Source organism: Rhinatrema bivittatum, chromosome 4 (genome assembly GCF_901001135.1).
Source record: "Rhinatrema bivittatum chromosome 4, aRhiBiv1.1, whole genome shotgun sequence".
NCBI classification, from domain to species: domain Eukaryota; kingdom Metazoa; phylum Chordata; class Amphibia; order Gymnophiona; family Rhinatrematidae; genus Rhinatrema; species Rhinatrema bivittatum.
The window spans coordinates 324,352,141-324,376,438 of NC_042618.1; the positions used below are offsets into that span (position 1 = coordinate 324,352,141).

Here is a 24,298-nt window from a genome sequence, read left to right on the forward strand (position 1 = left end):
CTGATTTGACTAGACCTCTTTTTGTATTTACGAATAACTGTCATATTCAATTATTTCATTTCATTTGTATTTTATTATTATGTAATTGTTATTACCATATATTTTATGTACTATTTTATTTGTTATATTGATTGTTTAAACAGAATGGCGGAATATACATCTAATAAATAAATACAATAAATAAATTTATGTCCTTGAGTCTCATTTCATAGGGCAATAGATACAGACTTTGCACTATTTTAGCAGCTCTTCTCTGGACCACCTTTACCCTGCCTTTATCCTTATAGCACTACAGCCTCCAGTATTAACATGGAGCTAGTTGGATCACTCTAATTCCATTGTCTCTTTCTCTCCCCATAAACTTTGCTGAACATTTTCCACAGGCACACACTCAGCCCGAAGCATTCACGTGCACAGTATGGGCCACACTGGGAAGCTCAGAGAGGCAGCCCCGCTGAATACAAGCTTGCTACATGAATGCCCCTAGCCAAGCATACATATGCTGTACAATTTATTGCAATCCTCCCCAACCAACACAAACACATACACACACAAAATTCCTATGACAAGAGCGGCTGCAAATACTTTAGGAGTGAAAGGGTTAAGCCACTCTTTTTCCTAGATTATCTGCCACACAACTGCATCCTATTCATTCACATTAGAAATGGATCATTGCAACTCGCATAAATGACATTTTTCCCCAAACCACAAAACTCTCTTCACAGAGGGGATATAAAACCTGGGAAGCAGAGTAGATGCCTGGTGTAGTGGCTGAAGAAGGGGTATCTAAACTAAACCTGGACTTCTTCAGTTCAGTGTTTTCATGAGGCATTTCCAGCATGGTTAAGATAAAATTACTCCTCTTGCCTGATCTACAAATATAATGATACAAGCAACTTTTTGTCCTGAATCATTTTATTTCTAGAAAGTGTTTTACACCCAATGTGCTTTTCTATCACAAAACAGTCACCACCTAGGGCAGTGCTTCTCAACCCAGTCCTTGGGGCAATCCTAACCAGTCAGGTTTTCAGGATATCCACAATGAATACGCATGAGATAGATTTGCATTATCCTAAAAACCTGACTGGTTAGGTATGCCCCAAGGACTGAGTTGAGAAGCACTGACCTAGAGAAGCAACACACATTAACCTGTAAATGGGTTCAAGTATATGCTGTGATCTGTACAACAGGAGCACCAGGGTAGCTTCCTCATGCTCTGTGATACATCACATCATAAACCCTATGGGGTAGATTTTAAAAGATGCATGCGTGCGGTTCCCGGCGTGTGCACATGGACATGCCAATTTTATAACGTGTGCACGCCGATGCATGCATGTTATAAAATTGGATGGTCGCGCGCTTGTGTGGGTGGCACGCGCAAGGAAGGGAATTTTTCCATATTACGCGCGGCGACTCAATCAGGCCTTCCCCAGTCCCCTCCCAGTCTGCTCCAATTAAGGAGCAGACTGGGAGGGAACTTCCCTACCCCCTACCTAAACCCCATCCCTCTTCCCCTCTCCTCCCCATCCCCTACAACATTCCTATCTATCCTTTTTTTTTTTTTTTTTTTTTTTTTAGAACTTACTTCAGGGTCGGAGCTGAAGTAAGTTGCGCGCACTGACCGGCTGCCAGCGCGCGAATCATCAGGACAGTGTACAATGGCCCTGTCCCAGCCCTCCCCCTCCCCTTCGGAGAGGCCCAGCACCTGTGCGCATACCGGGGTTTACGTGTGTGGCCGGGCCCATTTTAAAATGAGCACAGCGTGCTCAAGGCCCGGCCACGCTCGTAAACCCCCGGATTTACCTGTGCAGGCCTTTTACAATCCAAGCTTAAGTGTGCAGATTAGGACACTAAGAATCCTGAGTTCTTACTAGCAAAGTGCCTGAGAAATAAAAAGTTTAGAAGGAGTTAATATCGGCCACATTTTCTCTTCTCTCCTGGTTTCTTCTGCAGGCTGTCATCATATAGGTCAGTCATCAAAAAGGGGGCCCGTATTTTTAGCTCAAAGGAGGCCAGATGCCAGATTTGGACTAACTGGAAAGCATATTGGCATACTGTGCACAAAATTGCACTCATATGCAAATTATATTACACATAAACATCTGAAAGCTCAAAATAGATTTTGCATATGTAAGAGAGAAAGAGGACTCAGTTCCCTTATCAATGCATTGGAGAAGAGACCGCTGATGGAATATGATAGAGGCTTTATAAAATCACGAATGGGGTGGAACACGTGTATAGGAAACAGTTATTTACATTTTCAGATAGATCCATGGAGTGCCTCTAGTGCTTATACTAACGGGCAGCAGATATAAAACAAATCGGAGAAAGTATTTTTTTCACTCAGTGCACAGTCAAGCCCTAGAATTTGTTGCCAGAAGATGTGATCAAGGCACCAGCATAGATGGCTTTAAAAAGGATTTGGACAAGTTCTTGGAAGAAAAATCCACAATTATTAGCTAGGTGGACTCAGGCAAAGCCACCACTTATCCCTGTAGGTGGGCAATAAGAAATGGATCTACTTTTTGGGATCTGTTGGGTGCTTCCTAGAGATCCGAACTGACCGCTATCAGAGACAGGATGCTGGGCTCGACAGACCCTTGGTCTGACCCAGCATGGCACTTCTTAAATTCTTATGTACTATTTAGGAGGCAGTAAAAAGTAACAATATATTTAGACAAGACAGAGGCTGCCCCTCGTAACCACAGAAAGTAATCGATGCAGTTAAAGAAAGATTCAACAGGAGAGAAAACAATACCGGGGCAGGCCTATTTCATAGGATTCATCCTTTCCAGGATGAAATTAGGAAACCCAGAGGCAGGTTGAGCACCAGAGCTTCAATGTGTGGTTGAGAAAATGGTGCAGGGGGGTAAGGCTTTAGATGTTAGGCAACATTGTTGAGAAGATGGAGGCCTATTCCAATGGGATGGAACCTGGCTGCTGGCACTAACAATTAGAAAGGAAATAGATCAGCTTTTAAACCAAATTACCGGGGAAAAGCTGACAGTCACACAGGAATGCATGATTTGGACTGACCTGTCTTCAAAGGATACTGTAAAAACAGAGAAGTCAGAAGTTCCCGACAGGGAAAAGGTAGTAAAAGCTGAGGTAGCTGAGGTGGATTTAAACGAAAAGCAGACAACATGAATGCTTCAAAATTACATGAATCAACTGCTAATTTATGCAGGCTGTAATTACAGCTAAAAAAAAAACATAGATTTGCTTGTCTGTAAGCAAATGTCAGAAGTCCAAAAAATAAGATTGGAGATTCGAATGTACGGCACTAATGAAAATAGATAGACATGGAGCCCCTTCTTGGTTTTGAGATCCCTAATATAGGGATTACAGCAGAAGTCCCTGGGGCCACTGTCTCCCAGATTACTCCTATCTTTATCTCACACTGTCCACAACACTGAAGTAAGCCACCAAAGGGGCTAGGGTTCAACCAGCGGGGAAGATGACAAACCTCCGGTGCCCTAAGCTCTTGGGAGTAGGTACCTTGTACAGTCTCTCATAGCCAGACAGCCTCTCTCACACTTAGGAAAATCTCTCAGTTCAGCAGGCTGGTTCTTGGGATGGAAAATAGTTTACTGTAACTTAAAAATAAAGTTCCAACAAGAATAGCAAAATCATCAAGAAAGAAAAACAGGATATCTCCAAGTACTACAGTGCCCATCGAGGGTCAGCCTCTGGACCAGTGTCCCAATCTCTCCCCAGTGATGGAAAAGAAAAACTCCTCTCCAAAAATAGGCAGGGAGCTGGTGCTGGAAAATCAAATTCCCTCCTTCAAGCCAAGATAACATGAAAATACTAAGGTCTTAATCCTTCTCCTTCTAAGTCACTACAGTCCCCACATTTCCTGCATGCAGGGCAAAGTAACACCCCGGGCAACTGCAGAACCCCACTATGACTGGTGGCGGGTCAAACAGCACCCAATCCTGTCCCCCCAGGTAGGGAAGTTCCTCCTGAACTGGGAGCAGATCAAAAAACAAACCAGCTCTCACAAAATGCAAAATCCTAGTACAGACAGGGGGGGGGGGGGGGGGAGGTTACTGGGATCCACACAGAACAGCAGCTTCCTCTTCCAACAAAAAAAATACATTGAACCACCCCTTCCTCGTACTCAACCCAGCTTATAAAGGGGAGCTCAGCCAAAACCAAAACAAGGGGGAGAGGAAAGGCCAAACAGCTAGGGAGGATCTAAAAACACGCAGATGTAAAAAACATCTGGTAAGGAGCAAAGCCTGTCTTACAGATATAATAGGCATCTCGGAAAAATTGGTGGAATGAGGATAACCAATGGGGACACTGTGTACAAAATATAAAGCTAGGAGAGGGGTGGCACTATATGTTAAGGATGGTATAGAGCCAAGTAGGATAAAAGTTCAACAGGATACAATTTGCACTCTGAAATCTCTATGGATAGAAATTCCATGTGAGATGGGAAAGAGTATAATAGTAGGATTATACTATCATCCACCTGACCAGGAAGATGAAGCAGACCATGAAATGCTAACAGAGATTAGTCAGGCTAATAATTTTGGCCTGTGTTAGGGTTTAAGATCAATTTAAGAAGGTCTCCCAGCTCTATACTGGGTTAGTGAATGTTCTCTTTTGCTTTTGTGGGTTTCAAGTTGTTGAGGTTACCCAAACTTTGGAGAAAAACCTTAGGCCTTTGGGCTGCCTGCCCTCTGCAGGAAGCGGCCTTGGAGTGATTTTATTTAGTGACGAAAGGAGTGGTTTCCAGATTGTTTTCCAGTGAGAAGTTGGAAACCTGAAGGAGTGAGTCCTTCTGTGTTGTTACAGCCTAATCTCAATGCCTACTTGGCAGAAACCAAGTGACAGTGGAAGCCCATCCTGTTCCACAGGGAAGGAGAGAATTGTAGATATATCTGGTCACTGCACTCAGATGGGTCAAAGGAGGTGGTGCTACCCTGGTAACTTAAGGAAGAGCAGAACATAGAGAGCAGACAACATATATGCAGTAGATTCCAGGTACAAGGGATGTCCCTAAGGGGAATCACTAATTCAAGAAGAGAAGAAAGGGGATCTCAAGAGGAGTTAGAGAGAAGTCACAGAAGCCATAAGTCAAATGTGTAATCTTGAAGATACATCATGCAAATTTCATGTGTAAGATGTATACCCTTGATGATACACCATGCAAATATACCAGATGCCAAATTTATGTTGAAGTTTTGCATTAAAGACTAGAGACTTTATTTTTTAATACCAAACCATTTCAGTGTGAGGAGTCTTTATTGGAATCAAATAAATAGTTACATGCCATGAAGTCCTGAAGCAGAAGCTTCCCCCTCATCAGCAGAATTCGTGAGGTGTAATCACGGCCAGTGCTTCCACTAGTGTCACGAACAGTGAGCCCTTTCACTGAGGTGTGATTGGCACTGCCTAGTAAGTGAACCGGCTACGCCCATGCTGTCAGCAGGCGGACACGTTTGGGGACAAAGTTTAGTCTTCACCTTTTATCAACCCCCTTCCCTACAGGTTGAGCCTTTGGGTTCGGGGGCCTGCAGAACTTAGGGAAGTCCCAAAGAGCTAAGGAAATCCAGTGGCAAACCAAGAGTCAGGGACGGCAGCGTAGAAGGTAGGTTGTGTTCCAGGCAGTAATTGGGACTGGCAGTCTTCAGGTGTGGATGGATACCAGGCAGGAGTCGGGGTAGGCAGCAATCAGGCAAGGTAAAGAAACAAGCAAGGTCAAGTATGAGAAATCAGTCTGAAAAGGCAAGGGAAGGAGAGATCTAAGAGGAAGACAGGAACTGGAACAAGCAAGGCGGAGAGAGGAATTAGGCCAGGGAGCAGAGGCAATGATCAGAGCAAGGATGGAAGGCTTAGCTGGATCCACAGAGACAAGGTAAGATCAGGGCTGAAGAAGGGCAAGAACAGGAACTGGAGTGGGGATGAGGGCAGGAGCAGAAACAAAGGCAGGATCGGGAGCAACACACATTGCAGAATGGGCAGGAGGACCTGTTGCTGAGGCAAGGACATCTGGGAGCGTGGGGTTTAAATAGACCAGCCTGCTGTCGTCTTCGGCTGGTGCTGTGGCCAGGTTCCCGCCGTGGTCCAATATCAACTGGGAGGTGACACACGTGTGTGCCCAGGAGAGACCCATGGTCTTGAGGAAGCTGCAAGGTGGCGTCTCTGTCGCTGAAGAGTCTCGCAGTGTCACGGGGCAAACTAGGCACTCAAATCGCCAAAATTTGGGTGTCAACAAAATCCCACCAATACAAGGCCAGAGGAGTGTTGTGCTAGAGCCGATACCACCAAAGAACGAAGCGCTGTTCTGGAGCCACTGCCACCAGTAGGTGGGAGCACAGTGGTGGAGGTAAGTTGGGTGAGGGGTTGCAATACTGTAGGTTGCCTAGGGCACAAAATACTCTTGCACCAACCCCGGGTGTAGTGAGTTGTGTGGAACCTCAGACATCCTGATAGTGAACGCTCCTACGTCGTCAAGCCCCCAAGAGGGGGCTAATCATCGTTTTCTATCTTAAAATTGTAAGGAAAGTAGACCCTTGTGCTGTGGTATGGTTGGTGCAGCCTGGAGAATGAACCTCCCCAGGCCCACACGACAGCTGGCAAATGTGCCCTGGGATAGGACTGAGCAGGAGCTTCACCTTTACCAACCCCTTTCCCCGCAGGTTCCAGGGGGGCCAACCAGGCTTAGGGCAAAGAAAGAGAAAGAGTCCAAAGCCAAGCTGAGATCTAAGTAGGCGGCAATCAGAGGAACACCAGGGGCAGGCCGAGTATCAAAGGCAGGCAGGGAGCAAAACATAGTCCAGGTCTAGGTAGTGGTCAGTTCTGGAAAGTCAGTCCAAAGCAAGGGTAGGAGCAAGGCAGGGGGAGCTGACGAGGCAAGGACGAGGAACACACAGCAGCACACTCTGCAAGGCAGGGGACCCGTTGCTGAGGAATGGAAAGGCTGCACTTAAGAAGCAGCCTCCCATGACGTCATCGGGCAGCGCCACCGGAGCCATTCCCACCACTGGCCCTTCATAAGACGCAGAAGCACGCATGCATAGACAGTGGCATCCCACCACAAGAGATGTGCAGGGAGCATCAGGTGGGTCAGCGGCTGTCGGCGGTGACTGCGGCCAGTTCTGGGGTCGTCCGGCGACTGGCCAAACGTTACAAAAATATCCTTATAGAGGTTTTGCAGGTGCAGAGATTTAATACATGTATCCATTCTGGAGAAAATTTGAATCGTCATGATTGGGATACATTTAAGTGGCCCAACAAAAAAAAGATTGTAGTACATGAGCTTTAGAGACCTCAAAGGCCCCTATCCAGGTATGAAGGGTATAAAGGCTTCCAGACAAAAAAACTAATTTGTTCTTATTGTCAATAGATTAATGAGACAGAGGGACTGAGGAAATGAGAAGAACATTTGTAGGAGCCATTGTTAGGATACACCAGTATTCTGAAACAGGTTGACTCAGAGGGCGGCAGTATCTTCCAGCAAGGCGGAACGAAAGGTCAGATTTAACTTACCTTCAGAAGCACACACACTGAGAAATCGGGTCAAGAGAAAAAGCAACACTTTATAAACTTCTAAATATTTTAGCAGAAAGCAGACTGGAAAAAAAAATACATTTTGTTGGGAGCTGGAGGTAACTGTGCGTGTGCGCATGCATACAGGGGTGTGCGTGTGTGCATGCATGCAGGTTGTGAACCCTGCAGGCACAGTAAAACATAGGGTGCACGTAAAATGGCATAACAGCATATATATCTTTACTACATATTTATGCTTAACTATAAAAAAATATGAAATCAAATATATTTTATTTGATGTTATCTATTTATTTAAAAAAACAAGTAGCGCACAAATTAGAAGTCAGCTTTTAAAAAAATTGCACAAAATAATTTTTTTTTTTTTTATGCACACATCGCCTGTCAAAAGTTTGAGTGAACAGTGGTGGAGGTCCTGACTAAGTTTCCTCCTGTACCAGAACTGGGATCTGACACCATGAGCCTTTAACTTTAAGTAAGAAGTACCTATTTTATAGGTACTTCTTACTCACTTAACCCAGTCATAGCAGTGACAGTCTCACCAATCTGGCGGGAAGTATTGGGCGAGGGAAGGGTGCCACCAAGCATCAGGGCTCCTTCTGGAATCCTACAAAGTCATGGACCCTAAATCTCAACACTAGGTGTCGCCACTGAACAGTGATAGGTTCTCCTCCCTCCTTCCCCCCACCGGGGAATCTGAACACTGCCTCTGCAGCATCCCCAGCCGGCCTGGGGAGTGGACAACCTTACCTGGGATTCAGACCCTCAGTCCTCAGCATATTAGTGTGTGACGCTGCCACTGAGCCGGCCCCTCATCAATTTTTAAACACACCCCCTTTTATCTATTTATATAACCAGCCTCAGCAGTGCAAGACCTGTGCAAGGCAAATGCTAAACTTTCCTAGATTTTAGCCACCTGAGGCAGGTGACTGCAGTGCAAAAACGTTATTTAATACAGTATTGTTATAAAATGGTGCCATACGTTTGCTTAAAAAGGGGAAAAAAAAAAACCTTGCTCTGTACTTTTCTGCCTGGATTTGAAGAGGGAGTAAATCAGTGAAAGAGAGTATCATTAAAGGGATGGGCCCCAGGATGTCAATTCTGTATGTAGGTGTTAAAACAGCAGCAGAATCCAATTATCTCAAAATCCCAGCCTGCCTCTCCTGACAGCTCCCATTCGCCCACTGCTGGTCATCTTCCCGATTCTCATTTCCTGTGTTCCAAATTAATCTATGCAAACGAAAAGAAGGTTCATCACACCACAAGGAGAGGGGATGGGATGGTGATGGCAAGGGGAAATGCAGGCCCAAATTAATCTAGATTACACATTCCATCCATGCCTCCTGTCACTAACAGATGTGTGAGCAACAGGTGTGCCCTGGTTCTTTCTGCAGAAATCCAAAAGCTCACTTCCATGCTATGAATCACCATGTTTTGTGATTATTTTAAACATTTTCCTGATTTACTTCTGGAGCATGGCTGAAATCCTTATTTTTGCATCTTTTATTCAGGATGCTCACCTTGTTTCTAAAATCTTTCCCCACGTGTAAAATGTCTTCCCGCCGCTATACTATATTATATTGTTTAGGGATCAGGGCACTGCTGATCCCTAAACAATATATGTACACAGATTTAGACTGGTGGCCATGGCTAACTGGCCAGTGCATCTGCAGCCTGCACCATTTATTTGCCATAACTGTCACTGTTCTTGTACAAAGCTTTGAGTCTTACCTGTACTGGGCTTGGAAATGTTCCTGTACAAAGCTGTGACCACCCATTGGCTGTGGGGTTACTTGCGTGGTCCCAGAACTCTCCTCGGGGCCAGGCAGAGGCTGAAATCCAAAGAAAAAAAAAGAATGTTACATATGGAAAAGTTCAACATCTACTATGGGATGGCATATCTTGCAGTTCTGTTTTCCTAAAAGTTGCATTGAAGATTCATATCAGTCAAGAACACTTTTTGCAAGTGTTAGAATCAGTGCTGTTAGGGACATACGGCTGTCTGAGCTGTGCCTTCCTCCCGTCTCTGAAAGTATTTTTATTGCAATCGCAGATTAATGGCCACCAGATAGGGAGGTGGACCCGCGTTCACAGAACTGTTGACTTGATTTCCATCTAGATTTCATCTCTTCGATTTTCATTATTAATTTTCAGGACATTCGAACATTGACAACACCTGTCTTTACCCCTTGAATGAATCAGCCACTTCAAGAGAGACTGACCATAGAAAAAGTACATTTTATGGCGGTCTTTGGGGCATCTATACTTTGTTAATTCTGACTACTCAACTAGCTCCTATGTTTAAGGTTCATTTACATATTTGGCTCCCCCCTTTATTTCATAGCGAGGAGCCTATACAAGATTTTCTGGTGCTCTCTTTGTCAGGGGTTTCGCCCTGAGGAAGCCAGTTTCAGCGAAACAAGGGCCTTGTCGGGGCAATAACATCATACCCAGGAGGAACACCATGCTGTTACTGTTTATAATCCAGTTTATAAATTAACTACACCTTTTCACACATGATGATGTCACACATATTATTTGAACAATGTCTTCCAAGGTCTTTTCCAGCAATCTGATGAATCTTTGAATGGTTATTATTGAAAAAATACTAACAACTTCTTAGTGCTTAAGTTAAGCCAATTCTGTGTTGCAAAATTGACATACATTGGTCACGTCCACTGATTAATACTTTTTGTGGTTAATACATGTGTTTTCTAAATGTAGATGTTCATTCTAATGTGTTATACTGAGTTGGTGTTTATTAACTGATATTTGTATAGGCAGGGACTATTTTATTTTAACGCATGTACATAAGAACATACAGATCTAGAAAAAGGAGTGGAGGAGTAGCCTAGTGGTTAGTGCAGTGGCCTATAAACCAGGAGACCAGAGTTCAAGTCCCATTGTTGTTCCTTGTGACCTTGGGCAAGTCACTTTACCCTCCCTTGCCTTAGGTACAAACCAGAATTGTAAATCCCCTGAATGTAATCTGCTTTGAAGTGCTGCAAAAAGCAGAATAAAAAAATATATGCTGTATGTCCTAATTAGTCACTTTGGATGTATAAGCTAATAAAGATTTGTTTTTAGAACTGATACTTCACTACTCAGATTTGTGCTTTTTTTTTCCCATGAATCATTTAGAGGATAGTTGAATCTCAGTCAGATGCATAAAAAATCCTCCTCCTTGATCAATGCAAAGAGATGGGAACCAACTAGGAGCGCATGATGCCTTATATGAAAGCCGCACAATCTGCATTATACAGCTGAAATCAAAAGGGGGGTGAGTGTTGGGCAGGTCGCGACTCTGGAAAGGAGACTTGTTCATACTCCATGGAGAGAAAATTGCCTGAGAATGCGGAAGCTGCCCAGACATGGAAGCGAGACACCATCCTCAAGCTGGAGGAGCTGGACAGTTCTCTGAGCAGGCAGAGGCAAGCTATACTAGACAGATGTCATATTCAGTGACTCAGGTAAATACCTTGGGAAGGCAGGGCTCTGTGCGCATAACAGAGGTGATTTACTTATCCTTTGATGAAAAAATTGGTGGCTTGCATATACCATGAAAATATGTACGCATTAGTAAAGAATGATGACCCAGCCTCAAGGCTTACCAGTAGAATATTTAGCTTGAAGGCAGGGAGAATTGTAAGATTTCCCACTGTAAAGAATTTTGAGCTATTCCAGTTCTTATTTTGAGCTCTGTTAGCCATGTTTACATTGGTAAGATGCTTTTAACAAATACAATACTTATATTGGGTCTTAATAATGCTCCCAGTAAAAGATGGACTGGCCAAGCCGCTACGTAATGGGAGTCTTACAATATCCCCGGACAACACAGTGCAAAATAGGGATGTGCAGCCCCAACATTTTCAGTTCAGTTTGGGTTGCTTTTATTTGGTTTGTTTAATGTTTTTTACAGTTCATTTGGAAAACTGAAAAAGAAAAACATTAAAGAAAAAAAAACACTAAAAAAAGAGGCCTTCCAGCAGCCCTGGCTGGCCTTCCCACAGCAGGAAACAGTCCCAAGGCAAGCATCAGGATCTAGCCCCACGCCAGTCTCAGTGCTGAGGTCTTGCCCTTGTGGTGGGACTTGGCTCTAGGCTGAGCCCAGTGCTGAGGCCTAACACCGAACTGGGCCTGATGCTGAGGCCTAACCCTGAGCTGCGCCTAGTTCTGGGGTCTATGCTTGGGCCGAGCCAAGCAATGGGACCTAGCCCTAGGCCAGGCCCAGCACCACAGCCTAGTTCCTTGCCGGGCTCAGTGCCAGGGCTAGGCCTAGCTCCAGGGCCTGCCCAAAATGGGCCTGGTCCTTTCTTACCACTTTCCTGGATCTATCATTGAAATGGGAAGGATTGATGCACAATTACTCCTGCTTGAGTCCCAGCATTTTGCAAATTGTGCCATCTGCCTGGGGATGGCGCCAATGTGATGTCACTTCAGTGCCTTCAACTTATATAGCTGACATCATTTTGTTGTACAGCCAGTGGAAGGCATTAATGTTTCATCACTTCAGTGCCATCCCCAGGCAAATAGTATGATTTTTAAAGTGCTGTGTCCCAGGTGGGTGCAACTGGACATCACTCTTGCCCATAACAATGCTGGATACAGGAAGGAGGTTCTAATACAATCAAAACCTGCCAATTGGCGAGGATTCCTCCTCTTTCTCACTCTGTTGATTCCGTCTTCTCTAACACTCCCTCCGTCTTCTATAACGTTCCCGACAAAAGAATTCCCTAAAGAAGCCAGGCGATTTCTGGGTGGGGGATTGTAATTGATTGAGTCTTGGGGGTTGGGGTGGGGTTTGTTTGTTTTTTTTTGTTCAAGACAGCCGGAAAAAAAAATCGGCCTGAACCGCGGGAAACGAATGAAGGCCGAATCAAAGGTTCAGCCAAATCACATCTCTAGTAATTAATAAGCAATAGTAGCTTGTGATCTATCTAATGTCAGGGTACTTGCCAGGTGCTTGTGACTTGGATTGGCCACTGTTAGAAACGGGATGCTAGGCTTGATGGACCCTTGGTTTGACCCAGTATGGCAATTTCTTATGTTCTTATGTTCTAAACCAGGAATTCTTTGTAAGAATCGTTATAGAAGACGGAGGGAGTGTTAGAGAAGACAACGTGCACAGAGTGAGAAAGAGGAGGAAGCCTTGCCGATTGGCGGGCTGTGATTGTATTAGAACCTTCCATTGAAGATATTTTCTGAACAGCTGAAGAGGACACTGTGGTTGAAGTTTTTGAAGAAACAGATTTTTGCCCTCTTGCATTGTACCTCTCTGTCTTTCATATATTATTATTGTTTTTATTTGGGTAGGTAAGAATGAGGATGTGTGTGTGTGTGTGTGTTGGTTATAGGTATGGTCTTTTAATGCAGGCACTTCCAGCGCAGCACTTATATCATTACATATATATTTTTTGTATAAATATTCTTTGTATAATTATTTTGTATACGGCCATGTGATTAATGTACAATTTTTATGATGGATTAAAAGTACATATTTTTGTATAAGCTTTGAAAATTATTGTTTTCACATTCATTGATTTCTCTCATTTTTGGGGTAAGATCATTTGTGGTTATATGAGAGAAGGTTATAGTATCCTTCATTTTTTTAATACCTAGTTGGTTGCCTGCTATATGAAAAGGTTCCAAGCCATCTTTCCCCTCCTCACCTATCTCAAATGCCAGAATTGAAGATTGCGGCAAGAGAGATTTCTTCTCCTACCCCAACTTTTTTTTTTTTTTCTCCAATAGCCAAAATGGGGCTAGCAGACTGTAGGCACTCCCTTACTCTGCCCGTCAACAGAGAGGTTAATTGCCCGCTTTCACATGGTAAGCAAGGGGGCAGGAAAAGGGAACCTGAGTTCTATTCACACTTGTAATGTAACATGACAGTGTCAGCCCTAGAGTCAAGTTCTTCGTCATATTGGTCCTAGGATAATCTGGAATTCTTTGCTGGTACAACATATTTTATTGGACTAATATAAATGCCATGCCGGGTCAGACCAATGGTCCGTTCAGCCCACTAACTGGTCTCTGACAGTAACCAGTCCAGGTTGCTTGGAAAAATTACCCAACAGACCCTAATGAGAAGATTCGTTCCTTAGTGTTTGCTCCGGGCAGAAAGAGTTTGCCTTCCCCAAGCCTATCTACCTAATATTTTTATTAATGGATCTGTCTTCCAGAAATCTGTCCAAACCTTTTTATAAATCCAGAACAATCAAAAGATAATTGTACTGCATGAGCTTTCATGACAAGATGGGCTCCTTCTTCAGATCCTAGAGTCTGGACCCAAGGCACAATCTATTCGCCCAGCCATGACTGAGACATCCAGAAACGAAGCAGGCTGACACCGGTTATCAGCTGAATAAATGGCAGTGTCTAAGAGAAGGCAGTGCCAGGCAACGAGCCACAAGTCGGATACAGCCAACTCCTGGGGCACAGCTGGCATCAGCCAGGGAGAGAGAAAGAAAGAGAAAGAGGGAGATGTACCTTCCAGTCACTCAGCTAGAAGTGGCCATGGCAACAGCAGATAAAGAGAATGCAATTAAGAAAAACTGCCAACATACCCTTTTAAATGGCAAAACATTTAAAATCCACCTTCCAGTATTCGCTTTTAATAGAGTTCTGGGTGCATCGACTCTCTCTGTCTCTCTCCCCGAGAGGCCTGGGAGCTGTGTGCAGCAAATTACCAGGCAATTAGTAGTTAGATAAATGGAAAGTAACTTGCCCAACAGCTATGAAAACACACTTATACATGGCAAAAAAGAAAGAAATTCCAACAGAATGATAGGAACAGCTGCCAAGTAAGAAAAACACAGGCAAGGAATGAGAACACAGTGAATATTTCTGCAGTCTGTTGTGGTGGACCCTTTCTGACTGAAATTTAGGAGGAAATCTTGGCCAAGCAGACTGAGAGATAGAGATGATCTCCCCCCCCCTTTCTAGGTCGCTCAGGTTGGTTGTGTCTGAATGCTATTAAATCCATTAACCGTGTGAAGTGAGCCCATTTCACTGAGAGGTATCCACATCACAAAATCTACCTTTCGCTATAAACGTTCACTGGTAGAATTAGTTGGACAAACCATGGGATAGGAAAATCTCAACAGTTTGACCACCCCTGACATAGTCAGTGGTGTTCCAAGGTGGCGCAGCATTATGCAGCTAAGTTGGCCGAATAACACTGATATTCAGTTATGTGAATAAATTAGCCAAATAACGTTAGGACTGCCGGAGAGCCATCCTAAACTTAGCTGGATATATTCAATGGACTATCCTGACCAAGTTAGCTGCATAAGTTTATCCAGCTAACTTTGCTGGTCACCCAGTGGCTGAATATTGATCATTTATTTTATTTATTTATTTATGTTTTTTATATACCGATCTTCTTACATTATATGCAAATCAAATCGGTTTACAGAGAACAGTTGAAAAACTTGCTTGGGGGCAATTACATATAACGAAGAACTTTTAAATAACAGTTAAATATAAGAAAAATATATATGACAAAAAAACAATGTCTTAAAAGTCTAAAAGTCTTAATGTTTTAAATAGAGCTTTTTAAATAGCAGTTAAATAGTTAAATTGAAGAAAAAAATAAATGACCAAAAAACAATGTCTAAAAAACATGGTATTAGGAAATATTCCTATTCCTAATTGTACAGATGCCTTACAAGAGGTTGGTAACAGAAGCCTTAGATAACTAACTTCCGCGTGAGTGAATCGAACGAACAATTGTGATAAGGTACAGGGAGGATAGGAAAGGGTAGGACGGGGGTGAGGGGTTGGGGGGGTCAGGATGGGTGGGTAAAGTTGCATTTATAAGGGGGGGAAATGAAGTTTAATGGGGTGGGGAGGAAGGTGGAGTTATACATTTAGAGCGAAGCAGATGCAAAATAGCAAGTTGAAAGCGGCTTGTTAGTAATCAGGGAAATGCTCATAATGGTCCTAACATTGTAGTTCAGTTGGGATTAGAAATGACAAGATTTTCCAAAATTTCAATAATATTCCCCTCACATACACACCCCCAATCACTACGCTAAGAAGAGATCTGAGAGATGCTCTTTTGATGGTGAAACCCCTTAGAGGTTTAGGGTCACTTCTCAGGCCCCACACGAAAAGAGAAGGTGACACACCACTCAGAGAGCTCCAGCATCACATATAAAACCATTAGAGGAAGAATTTTTTCCTATGCCCTAAAGCATCTAGTGTACAAGATATTGTGCCTTTCACAGTGCACACCACCAAAGGACGAAAACTAGTTTTCCCATTATGAGTCTTGTCACCAGATAAAAACTTTCACTCCTTTTCATTCCACAAATCCTCCCTGAACACAAATTCCCAGGAGCCTGGTCTGGGGGACTTATTCTCACATGTCTCCAAGGAGAAAAGGAACGGTGACTTGCACAAATTGTTTTAAATTGCCGAAATGTGCTCATGGCCTCTCAGGAGCCCCCTAGAGAGCCCCCAGCTGACAGCTAAGAAAGCCATCACAAAAAAAAACAAAGACTATAATCCTTCCTAATGAACACTTAATTATTAAAAGTGCCATCAAACGGAATCTCCACTCTCTTCCACTATCAGTGCTGGGCCCATTTACGGCTGTTAACTGGACTCATATTTCCAATTAAAGCAAGGAGAAAGCAAGGAATACAAATAGCAACTCAGTCCTAATTAAGGCTAAGTAAAATTGTTTCTTCTTGTAGCAAGTTACTATAAACCAGGTTCATGCCCCCACGAGCTTATCATGTGTTAGAACCTTACAATATGGACCAAGCTGTGTCTGGACCTGAGTGATATGTTTTGAACCTGTCAAAAAAGGATTTTCAACCTTGCAGAATTTGCAAGCCACCGTAGCCAAGGTGAAGGAATATAAAAATACATCAAAACCCCTGTGTGTTCTCCTGTGAACGACAAATGTTCTGCAAGAACCAGCATCCAGTACTCACAGTGTTAACAAGTTGGGAAAAGGGATGTACTGTTTAGCCTGCCCAGAGAACAGCACTGCATAGCCAGCAGAGGAGGAAATAGGGCCGGTGCAAGGGTGTTAGGCACCCTAGGTGAACCTTCTGCCTTCCCCCCGGTACAGGCTCTGGCTCTGAGACCTCATTTACTCAGACCGACCCCCTCTCTTACACTCACACTTAGATTCCTTATCTCATTCACACATGCACCCTTACACAGGCTTCCTCCCTCTCTCTCACTAACACCATTGCTCTCTCATACACACACAATCCCTCTCACTCACACACATACACAAACAGAAACGCCATTCATGGCCCACTGAGACTCTGCCTCTCTCGGTCCATTGAGTGTCTGCTTTTCTCGGCTGTGAGTAGGATGGGTGCTGCTCGCGGCCCACTGAGTCTCTACTCTGCTCACGGCCCATCAAGTTTCTACTCTTCTCAGCCATGAGTGAGATGGGCTATGCCCACGGCTCCACATGGCTGCATTTTGTTGCCCCCTAATGGCTGGCACCCTAGGTGACTGCCTAGTTCACCTATTGGGACACATCAGTCCTGGAGGAAACCATTTAGTAGACCATTTGAAAAGGCACAATTTGGCTGACTCTTTCTGTGTGTGAAGGGTGGGGATGGCCAGGAGTTGGAGCCAGGAGCAGAGGAGTGTATCTGGCAGCTCTGCAATAAGTTCTTCTCCTGAAGAACTAATTATCATGAAGGAAGGACAGAAGTCTGCACTCTGAGGAAACTGAGAGACAGCAGTTCTTGCTACATGTAAAATTCCAAAAAGCTAGATGTAAAATCCCAACAAGGGACAGAGGAGCTAGGAGCTGAAAAACTGAAGGCTTCCTTTCCAAAGAAATCCAGGCTCAGGAGCACATGGCTGGTTCACTAACCTGAGAGACTGAGTTAAGTAATCTAAACTTTGCATAGAGAGTATCTTAGGAGAGGAGGGAGAAGTAGTAATTCAGAATAAGTGGTAGCCCTTTACTTTAAATCCTACAGCCATCCCTGCGTTGTGTATGTGTGTGAGAGAGAGAGAGTGCACGTGTGTGTTTGTGTGAGAGAAAGAGAGAGAGGATAAAGGTTGTGCACAGCCCCCTTCCTCTCTGATTGCTATAGAAAGCGGGTAATTTTTAAAATCCTTATTAGTTTTATTTATTGGATGCTATTTGATGTTTCTGTTTTGAAATATTTTATGAGTTTTGAATTATTGGATGTTACTCTGTTCATTAGCTACTTTGAATTATTCTTTTTATTAATATTACTTTATTACTATTGATATTACTTATATTTCTTGATTTTATTGTTTTATGAGGAATGATAATGTTTCTGGTTTTCTGCCATCCAAATGGCAGATGAAATTTAACGTGGACAAGTGCAAGGTGTTGCATATAGGGAAAAATAACCCTTGCTGTAGTTACACGATGTTAGGTTCCATATTAGGAGCTACCACCCAGGAAAAAGATCTAGGCATCATAGTGGATAATACTTTAAAATCATCGGCTCAGTATGCTGCAGCAGTCAAAAAAGCAAACAGAATGTTAGGAATTATTAGGAAGGGCATGGTTAATAAAACGGAAAATGTCATAATGCCTCTATATCGCTCCATGGTGAGACCACACCTTGAATACTGTGTACAATTCTGGTCGCCGCATCTCAAAAAAGATATAGTTGCGATGGAGAAGGTACAGAGAAGGGCAACCAAAATGATAAAGGGGATGGAACAGCTCCCCTATGAGGAAAGGCTGAAGAAGTTAGGGCTATTCAGCTTGGAGAAGAGACGGCTGAGGGGGGATATGATAGAGGTCTTTAAGATCATGAGAGGTCTTGAACGAGTAGATGTGAATCGGTTATTTACACTTTCGAATAATAGAAGGACTAGGGGGCATTCCATGAAGTTAGCAAGTAGCACATTTAAGGCTAATTGGAGAAAATTCTTTTTTACTCAATGCACAATAAAGCTCTGGAATTTGTTGCCAGAGGATGTGGTTAGTGCAGTTAGTGTAGCTGGGTTCAAAAAAGGTTTGGATAAGTTCTTGGAGGAGAAGTCCATTAACGGCTATAAATCAAGTTTAGTTAGGGAATAGTCACTGCTATTAATTTACCAGTAGCATGGGATCTTCTTAGTGTTTGGGTAATTGCCAGGTTCTTGTGGCCTGGTTTGGCCTCTGTTGGAAACAGGATGCTGACCCAGCATGGCAATTTCTTATGTTCTTATGTTCCACTGTTGCACTGCATACAGAGTTTTTCTGTAACTTTCTGTGTATCTGGTCTCTTTATTCTGTATTTTGTGAGAGTCTGGCTGCTTTCAGTATTTGTGAGCATGATGGGGTATTCTGCTAGTGTGTAGTTTCAGTGTAGAGATCTATAGCAGCCTGATGTGTTCTGTTTTCCTAATTGGGGTGTATTGCTGTTTTAGGACCTGGTTTAATATTTGCAGTGTTGCCTTTTCATAGGTAGGATTGTTGTTCTTTGAGTGCTGGCAGTTAGTGCTGTTTTGATATAGAAAGTTTATTGTATTGTAATTCTGTTTTCTCATGGTTTTCTGCATGAAATTTCAGTTCACTGCATAGAATCTGATAAGCATTTTACATCAAAGAAAGTGGCACTCGCAGGGTAATGTAACAAAATATTTTTGCTCACGAACAAAAATGTTTGCTCACAGCAACCCAATCCTTAGCAAGAACAGGGCTTGCCACCAGAGATTATCCATGATCATTGAAGTCTGTGACTATCCTTGTTATCACTACCTCCTCTGGGAGGGCATTCCAGGAATGCACCATCTTCTCTGTGATAAAATACTCCCTGATATTGTTGCTGAATCTATTCCCCCTTAAAACTTCATATTGTGACCCCTAGTTTTACAGCTTCATTTCCATTGAAAAATCTTGGCTTCATGTGCATTAATACCTTTCAGGTATTTAAATCTCTATCACCTCTGTATCGTGTTTTGCCTTGCTTCAAGGGTATACACAGTAAGTTCCTTCAGTTTCATCTCATAGAACTTTTTGTACCAACCCTGCACCCTTCTGGTTTCTTTTATCTGGACCATCTCTAGCCTCTCTATATCCATTCTGAGGTAGAGTCTCCAGAAGTGAACACAGTACTCCAAGTGAGGCCTCACCAATAACCTCATAAGTGGTATAATTACTAGGGATGTGCAGTTGTTTGCAATGAAAAAGGAAATAAAGATATTTCTTATTTCGTTGCATTTCGGAAAGTAAAAACAATAGGAAAACTCACGAAATTTCATGTGGTTTGTCTTAGCGGGGGGGGGGGGGGGGGGAATGCACCTTAAAAAACCACCACCAAAACACACCCTAACCCTTCCAATTTATAAAAGCCCTCCCACCCTCCCACCCTCCTAACCCCCCCCCCCCCCCCCCCCCAAGACCCATCCAAAGTCCGTGGTGGTCCAGTGGGGGGCCCGGGAGTAATCTCCCGCTCCCGGCTGGTGACTGCCATTAATCAAAATGGTGCCTGTGGCCCTTTGCCCTTACTATGTGACAGGGGCTACCAGTGCCAATGGACAGGCCCTTTCACATGGTAGGAGAAATGGATGACCGGTGCCATTTCGAAAAATGGTATGGGCCATTCAATGCCTCTACCATATGACAAGGGCTGCCCAATAGCACTGGTAGCCCCTGTCACATGATAAGGGCAAAGGGCTGCTGGCACCATTTTGATTCATGGGAGCCACCAGCCTAGGAGTGGGATATCACTCTCGGCCCTCCCGCTGGACCACCATGGACGTTGGGTGAGTCTTGGGAGGAGTCAGGAAGGTGGGGGGGCCTTTATATTTAAATAAATTGGAAGGGTTGGAGCAGGTTTGAGAGTGGGGTGTTTTTTTTTTAAATATGAAATTTTTTACAAAAAAAAAAAGACGATCCGGGGATGGACCCAAAATGGCCCACCCCTATACACACCTCTAAAATTTACCTCTCTTTTTCTACTGGTTATCCCTTTTCCTATGCAGCCAAGCATCTTCTCAGCTCTGGCCCCTACTCTATCACACTTGGGCCGATGCAGTATGGTGTGCTTCACCGAGCACACCATTAGCCCCCATTTGGCCGCGAGTTTTCGACGCGCTATTTTTACCCCTTATACAGTAAGTGGTAATAGCGCATTGAAAATGCGTGGCCAACCGCCCCGAAACTAATAGCGCCCGCAACATGCAACTGCAATTTGATTAGTCTATTAGTTAGCCCGTGCGATCCAGAAAGTAAAATGTGCAGCCAAGCCGCACATTTTACTCTCAGAGATTAACTCCTGCCAAAGGCAGGAGTTAATTTCAGCCGGCACCAGGAAAGTGTACAGAAAAGCAGAAAAAACTGCTTTTCTGTACACCCTCCAACTTAAGTCGGAGGCCCCAAAAACTTAAAAAAAAAAAAACCTGCCTGTGGCCCGCGAGTTGGAAAACGGATGCTCAGTTTTGTCGGCGTCCGTTTTTCGAACCCGTGGCTGTCAGCGGGTTTGACAACCGACGCCGGTAAAATTGAGCGTCGGCTGTCAAACCCGCTGACAGCCTCTGCTTCTGCCAATAAGGAGGCGCTAGGGACATGCTAATGTCCCTAGCGCCTCCTTATTAGCGCGGGCCTTCATTTGCATAGTGAATTGCGCACCCAGGAGAGTGGCCTGGACACGCGTTGGGAGAGCGGGCGCTCGCCTTGGAGCACCGGCTCTCCTGCGCACTTTACTGCATCGGCCTGACTGTTTCGCTACCTCAAGATCATCTGACACTATAACACCAAGATCCCTCTCCTGTTTGGTGCACATCAGTTCTTCACCACCTACTGTATCCCACTGCTATTGATTTCTGCACTCCAATTGCATGATGCTGCAATTTTGGCATCGAATCTTAACTGCTACTTATTAGGCCACTCCTCAAGCTTTCTTAGATCATTAGAACATAAGAACATAAGATATGCCATACTGGGTCACACCAAGGGTCCATCAAGCCCAGTATCCTGTTTTCAACAGTGGCCAATCCAAGTCACAAGTACCTGGCAAGTACCCAGACATTAGATAAATCACAAGCTACTATTGCTTATTAATTACAGTAATAGCAGTTTATGGCATTTTCCTCTAGGAATTTTCCCAAACCTTTTTTAAACCCAGTTACACTAACTGCTGTAACCACATCCTCTGGCAATGAATTCCAGAGCTTAACTTTGTACTGAATGAAAAAGGATTTTTCTTCGATTTGTTTTTAAATGAGCTACTTGCTAACTTCATGGAGTGCCCCCTGGTCCTTTCATGATTTTGTAGACTTCTATCATATCCCCCCTTAGTCGTCTCTTTTCTTCAAACTGAACAGCCCTAACTTCTTTAGCCTTTCCTCATAGGGCAGCCATTCCATGCCCCTTATCATTTTGGTCGGCCTTTTCTGCACTTTCTCCAGTGCAGCTATATCCTTTTTGAGATGCGGGTGACCAGAACTGCACACCAGTTTTCAAGGTTGCGGTCTCACCATGGAGCGATACAGAGGCATTATGACATCCTCCATTTTATTTGCCATTCCCTTCCTAATAATTCCTAACATTCTGTTTGCTTTTTTGATTGCCCCAGCACACTGGGACAATGATTTCAATGTATTATCCACTATGATACCTAGATCTCTTTCCTGGGTGGTAACTCCTAATATAGAACCTAACATTGTGTAATTACAGCAAAGGTTATTTTTCCCTATATATATCAGTTTGCACTTGTCCATGTTAAATTTCATCTGCTATATGGAAGCCCAATCTTCCAGTCTCACAAGGTCCTCCTGAAATTCATCACAATCCACTTGAGATTTAACAACTCTGCATAATTTTGTGTCATCCGCAAATTTGATCACCTCACCTTTCCAGATCATTTATAAATATATTAAAAAGCATCAGTCCAAGTACAGATCCCTGAGGCACTCCACTGTTTACCTTTTTCTACTTTGAAAACTGACCATTTAATCCTACTCTCTGTTTCCTGTCTTTTAACCAGCTTGCAATCCACAAAAGGACATTGCCTCCTATCCCATGACTTTTTAGTTTTCTTAGAAGCCTCTTATGTGGGACTTTGTCGAACACCTTCTGAAAATCCAAATATACCACATCTACCGGTTCAGTTTTGTCCACATGTTTATTCACCCTTTCAAAAAAATGTAGAAGATTTGTGAGGCAAGACTTGTGATTTTATTTTTTATAACAGTTTCCACAAATTTTCCTGGCACTTAACTCAGGCTCATCAATCTATAATTTCCTGGATCACCTCTGGAACCCTTGTTAAATATAGGGGTTACATTGGCCATCTTCCAATCTTCAGGTACACTGGATGACTTTAATGATAAGTTACAAATTAATTGAAATTGGTCTGAAATTTCATTTTTTAGTTCTTTCAGAACCCTAGGGTGTATACTATCCAGTCCAGGTGACTTACTACTCTTCAGTTGGCATATCAGGCATACCACATCTTCCAGGTTCACCGTGATTTGGTTCAGTTGATCTGAATAATCACCCATGAAAACCTTCTCCAGAACGGGTATCTCCCCAATATCCTCTTTAGTAAACAGCGAAGCAAAGAAATCCTTTAATCTTTCTGAGATGGCCTTATCTTCTCTAAGTACCCCTTTAATCCCTTGATCATCCAATGGTCCAACCGACTCCGAAAGTTTGCCTCTGTGACCAACTTCTTTTCAAATTCTCTCTTATCCATTTAACTTGCCAATACTTATGCTTTATCCTATTTTCTTCTGATAGATCCTTCAATTTTTGAATGAAGATCTTTTGGCTATAATAGTCTCTTTCACCTCACCTTTTAACCATGCCAATAAACGTTTTGCCTTCCTTCCACCTTTCTTAATGCATGGAAAATACATCAGGACTGTGCTTCTAGGATGATTTTTTTTTTTAACAATGCCCACACCTTTTGCACACTTTTTGCCTTTCTAGATGTACTTTTCAGTTTTTTTCTATTTTTTTCATTTTCTCAAAGTTTCCCTTTTGAAATTTCAGCACTAGAGCCGTGGATTTACTTACTGTCCTCCTTCTAGTCATTAATTCAAATTTGATCATATTATGATCACTATTGCCAAGCGGCCCCACCATCGTTACCTCTCTCACCAAATCCTGCGCTCATTGTTCATTCTGTCTTCTCCTTCAAGTGTGTCCACTCTATTTTAGATCTTGGTGTCATCTATAGAAAGACAAACATTTTCCTCTAACTTCTCCGCAATATCATTAAAAAGATTTTGAACAGATCTGGCACTAAAAACAATCCTGAGCTACTCCACTTATCACTTTTCGCTCCTGTCACAGGTCACTGCCTAGGCCTTGCATGACCTACTGTTCTCTAGAACACTCAGCTCAGAGCCAACCACTTGAGTAAAATCCTGTTTATTAATGAGCTTTTTATGTGGGACATTATCAAAAGTTTTGCTGAAATCCAATTAAACCACTTCCAGCACAGGTCCTTGATCTAATTCTCTAGTCACATACAGAAAAAACGAAATCAATGAGATTTGTTTGACACAATCTGCCATTGGTAAAACCATGCTATCTCAGATTCTGCAATCCACTGGATTGTAGATAGTCCACTTTCATTTTCCTCAGAAGAGTCTCCATCAATTTCCCAACATTGAGGTAAGGGTAACCAGCATGTAGTTTTCCAATCTCCTCTTTTACCACTTTCAGGAAGATGGACCATATCTGCCCTTCTCATGCTCGACTCCAAAGATGCTCGACTCCAAAGATCATTGAACATGCTCGACTCCAAAGATCTATTGAACAGATCCTTCAGTAGACCTACCAAGACAGTTCCTTTAATATCCTAGGATGCATCCC

The 24,298-nt window shown here is 43.3% G+C and overlaps 1 protein-coding gene across 1 annotated transcript in view; it reads right to left on the reverse strand.

The window, feature by feature from the left end:
• The window catches only part of USP43 (ubiquitin specific peptidase 43), a 629,533-nt gene that overhangs the window by 344,268 nt on the left and 260,967 nt on the right, over nucleotides 1-24,298 (reverse strand). Inside the window, exon 3 of the mRNA XM_029600319.1 lies at nucleotides 9,253-9,353. Coding sequence (XP_029456179.1) covers nucleotides 9,253-9,353 — 101 coding nt within the window. The remainder of the gene's footprint in view (nucleotides 1-9,252; nucleotides 9,354-24,298) is intronic.